Below are 4,661 nucleotides of genomic sequence, written 5' to 3'. Positions count from 1 at the left end.
AGATGTTAACAAATAAACTGGACAGTATGCTGTACGTTTAGGGATATTTTCACAGTTGCGGTCTCGACTGGTCTTGAAATAAAATGCCGAGTCCTCAGTGCCCGAGTCCGAGACGAGACTGAGACCATCAAAAAATGGTCTCGAGACCAAGACCGATTTTGAGTACTACAACACTGGTTAATATTACTCATCCTTTTACTTAGACTGATTATTGTAAAAGGCTTTATAAATACTGACATTAGGACTTTCTTGAACTTAATTGTAATGTATAACTGCTTTTTTCCCATATCTATTCAGGACTTCTTTCCGCTGGAATACTGGTACAAAGGAGCGGATGCTCATCAAGGTGACAGACAGGGAGCCCAGCTTTTTGACTCATCAAGGAAATGGCTACTCACTCTGTGAATCCCCATCCCCTGGAGGAGGTAACACCTTTCGAAATCGCCATTCATCTGGAGGAAACCCCCCCTCAGAACCAAATGGCTCACCTGTTCTCTACTCTGACCGTCGTCAGTCTCCATATCTGAAACGGGCCGAGCTGGGCAGCAGTGGAACCCACCGCCGCCCCTCCACTGAGTCCCAACCTCCATCACCCCGCTACGCCTTTGAGCCCCCCCTGTATGAGGAACCTCCATCTGATTTTAAGCCACCACCCATCTATGAAGAGCCACCTATTGACATGAACCTCTCAGACTCATCTTCCCGTTATGGTACAAACAAATCACCATCCCGGAAGTCTCCAGCTCCCTTCTACCACTCCCCCAAGCAGAGCCAATCGTCCTATGGTCAACTGGTTCTGACGAGGCAAAAATGTCCAGAAAAAGCTCAGAGCCTGGAGTACAGTCCTGTAGGAAAGGAATATGTCAAGCAGCTGGTGTACGTGGAACAGTCATCTTCCAGTCCACGCTTCAAGACTGCTGACCGTCTACAGCGTTATGGTACTAATGGAGGCTTTGGTGGATCATTTGGAGGGTCCTATACTCTGCAGCATAGCCAGTCTCTGATTAGAGATCCCCGCCAACTTTTGGACTATCGTGGAGAGGGAGGAGAAGGATCTCAAAGGTTTATCTTTGAAGACTCCATTTCCTGGACATCTAGTCAGACTCACTCACTGTCCTCCTCCTCTACAGCTGGACCTGGTGGTTTCTCCCCAAGTGGCAATCGTAAACGCAAGAGCCGCAAGCCATCCCTCCCCCAGGAGCTGGGACGCTGCGGGAAAGAGGAGCTCCCAGGCACAGGATCAGAGGTCATGCTGGCCCAGGCCAGGCTGGCATGGGAAGCCCAGCAGGTCATGAGACAGAGGAGCAGTTGGGACTCTGGTCAGGGAGGAGGAGTAACCCACTGCAGTGGCTCCAAAGACGGATATGAAAGCGATGGAGCAGTACCTCTGCCACTACCAGGACCTGTGGTAAGGGCGTTCAGTGAGGATGAGGCACTAGCCCAGGGCGATGGTCACCACTGGAAACGCAGTACCTTTGACCGTTTGGGGTTCTCTCAGGCACTGCTGGAGAAAAGCCTCTCTGTCCAGACCAACCTGGCTTCCCCTGAACCATACCTGCACCCTTCCCAGGTACAGCTGCTTTCACTGTTAGGAGAATGGAGAAATACTACTGTTGATTTTTTTTTTTTTTTTTTTTCCGTTAGCTCAAAAACTGTAGGACACGTATAACATTCTGATGAACCTTCGTGTTTTTTATTTGGTGGAACATTGTTGATTTTAAAAGACTTGCAGTGGAAACAAACAAGTAGTTAATTATACCTAAAGACTCTTGGTCAACTACAACTCTGAAGCAGGAAGAAGTAGGTTAATATTAGGTTAGAGGAAGTATTTTAGAGTTTTTTTCTCCATTTTGAAAGCATGTTGAGCTTCATGAGCTTCAAGCCATCAGTGTTATCATGTTAGTAGAAGAAAACTTTTTGGTCTCTTTCACAAACTGGTCTCGGTTGAAAGTTATAAAAAAAAAATTAGCAATAATTTCATTTCAGTTAAAGCTTTTTGGCTTGATACTTATTTATGATGAGGACCCAAGATAAGTTATCAGTTATTGCTTTTAATGACATAAGTTTTATACACTTCTCAAATTTTAGAGAGCAATGTTCACCACCAATGCTCATAGTTGGTGCAGAAACTGGATGCCTTCATCACATCTCATATTCTTCTTTATTCACTGTTATTTTCTGCTTTGAATTCAGGTTGAGGGTATTGACTGTTTCCACTTCAGAAACCTTTCCACTAAGGGGATAGATTTTGGGGAAGTGTCTGTCCCCCCTGTGTTTCGTCACAGAATCCAGGGCCAGATCAGAAGAAGTGGGTGGAAATCTACCCAGAAAACAGTCCTGGAAGGGAGTTAGGACTCTTTAGACGGATCCTGGAGTTAAAGATTCATAATATCAAACATTTCTCATTGGTCTCACAGTAAATAACACTATTTTACAGAGTTTTGATAATATGAGCTAACTTTTGTGAAAATATTTAATTAAAAAAGAGCTGACTTCCAATTTCATTGCTTCCTTACCTCCGCAGAGAGAAACAAATGCTGCCAACATGGCCTTTTTTAAAAGATTATAAGTGGTAAAGTAATAAATATTTTCATTGTTTCTGTTCTGTGGTCCAGATTAAAGTGATCATATCTGCCCAGAATTGTTTATTGTTTACTGTTTATAGTGCTGTAGGGATATTGTAGTTATTGTATCTGCTCCTTTAATTTCCTATCACTTTTTGTCGAACATTATTAGACTCCTGTCTTCTGTTTTGCATTAGAATATGTGTATTTACACTAAAGTTGTCTTTGTCTAGTAAACAAGCCTTCTGCCACATCTCTTATTTTGCTGCAGCACCTCTGTATTAACGGTCTATGTCTTTGTCTTTTGTTCCCAACAGTCGGAGGATCTTGGAGCCTGTGCCCAGTTTGAAGCCAGTCGAAATGCCAGGAATATGATGCCAAGTGCAAGCTGTGGCATATTCACAGAATTTAGCTTGAGAAAGCCCTCCTCAGAGACTGACATTGAAAACTGGGCATCCAAGCATTTCAACAAACACACACAGGTACTACTGTCATACTGTCACATACTGTCATAAAAGAAACCAAACTCCTGAATTTGTGTTCTGGTAGTAATTCTAACATTTTGCTTGTCAGTCTTCTTGGCCCACTGCATGTTTTTTTCTTTAGAGTTCAGATATCTGCATGTGTTGTGGACAGGTTATCAGGAAACAGTCATCAATGATTACATATACATGGCAATATGTCTATGAAATACAAACTAAACCAGTTTACAGCACAGATTTTATGTGGATAGAGTGCAACCAATTCAAATTTTACTGTTCTTGTACCAGAATGAAAAATATCATTGTGCTGTAAGGATGGTAAGGTGTTTGATAAGTGCATGGGCCCAAAATGGAAGTCAGATAATGATGCATGTTTGCATGTAAGTGATCTACACCACATGCCTATGAGATGTAATGGCCTCTACTGATACACTATTTGACTGACTTATAGAAAAGTAAATGAATAGGGTCTTAATTATTTAATGGCTCCTCCTCTTGGTGCATAAATACATGGGATCTCTGGTATTTTCAATGGTTAGGGACCAGGATCACTGTTGCCCACAAATAGCACAACTGAGCAAATGCTTTTGATCAATGACTCCAAAGCAAAGGAGTTATATCTTCTCTTAAGGTGCCTCTTCCCCCTATTCAAGTGCCTTGTCCATCAACTGCACTGCTTCAGGCACTTCTTCATGGGTTTCAGCCAATCAATGCTAACAAAAATGACTGTCACTTCTGGATTGGCTGCATTGCAATAGCCACTAGTGTGTCAAGTAGCATTGCACCTTTAATTTCCAAAGTGATTACTCCGCTGTACTCCAAAGTAATCAGGTTTCCACAGATTCGGTGTTCTAACTATCTGTGCTTCCCATCAATCCGACCTGCCTTGTGGTACTGAACACGCGCACATCGATGCTACGTCACATACTGCTTACTCAGCAGATTTCTTATCAATACATCCTACCTGTGGAAGTTTTGTTTCATCTTTTTATTTTGCCAAAGATTATGGTAAGCTTTATTCAATTTATTTTATAGCTAGTTTCATTAAGCTGCTACATTTCTTCATGGTTTAAGTTTATATGACAGGCAGCTTGTAGCCATACTTTTAAATGGCTTTAGTTTGCCGTCTTTAATGTTGTTACTATACTGTATACTGTAAACAAGGAAGTCATTGTTTTGCTTCAACCATGTGAATCAGGACAAAATAGATTGTTTTTGTGGGTTATTTTGTCCCTACACTTTAAAATATTTTAGTTTAATGACCCATTTCTTTTATTAAACCATGCTAAATAGAGCATGTTGGTAAGGATATTAAGTCGGATTGAAGCTGATTGATCCCGGCAAAGTAAATCCAATGGTTTTAAAGTATAATCATGTAAATACACATACAAATCAAGACATAAATAAGGAGTTTGGATTTTTTTTTAGGTATATCTTTAAGGTTAGCATTGGATGAGGTACTAGTAGAACATAGTGGTTCTGGATGCTGAGCCATTTAAAGTGGTAGAAGATAAAGGATTGCATATGCCAGCAAGTGGGTCTTCTCTAAAGCTGGAGAAGTAGTGAGCCAGAAGAGAAGCAGACTGAAGCCAAAAATAGTGGAAATAATTCTTTA

At 41.5% G+C, this 4,661-nt stretch overlaps 1 protein-coding gene across 1 annotated transcript in view; it reads left to right on the top strand.

Moving 5' to 3' along the window:
- arhgap39 (Rho GTPase activating protein 39) overlaps nucleotides 1-4,661 on the top strand; it is a 97,600-nt gene that overhangs the window by 72,484 nt on the left and 20,455 nt on the right. Inside the window, exons 3-4 of the mRNA XM_017304331.1 lie at nucleotides 298-1,570; nucleotides 2,882-3,054. Coding sequence (XP_017159820.1) covers nucleotides 298-1,570; nucleotides 2,882-3,054 — 1,446 coding nt within the window. The remainder of the gene's footprint in view (nucleotides 1-297; nucleotides 1,571-2,881; nucleotides 3,055-4,661) is intronic.

The sequence above is a fragment of the Poecilia reticulata genome, linkage group LG4 (genome assembly GCF_000633615.1).
Source record: "Poecilia reticulata strain Guanapo linkage group LG4, Guppy_female_1.0+MT, whole genome shotgun sequence".
Classification (NCBI taxonomy): domain Eukaryota; kingdom Metazoa; phylum Chordata; class Actinopteri; order Cyprinodontiformes; family Poeciliidae; genus Poecilia; species Poecilia reticulata.
Note: the sequence above shows the minus strand (reverse complement) of the source record. Positions and strands in the feature narration are given on the sequence as shown.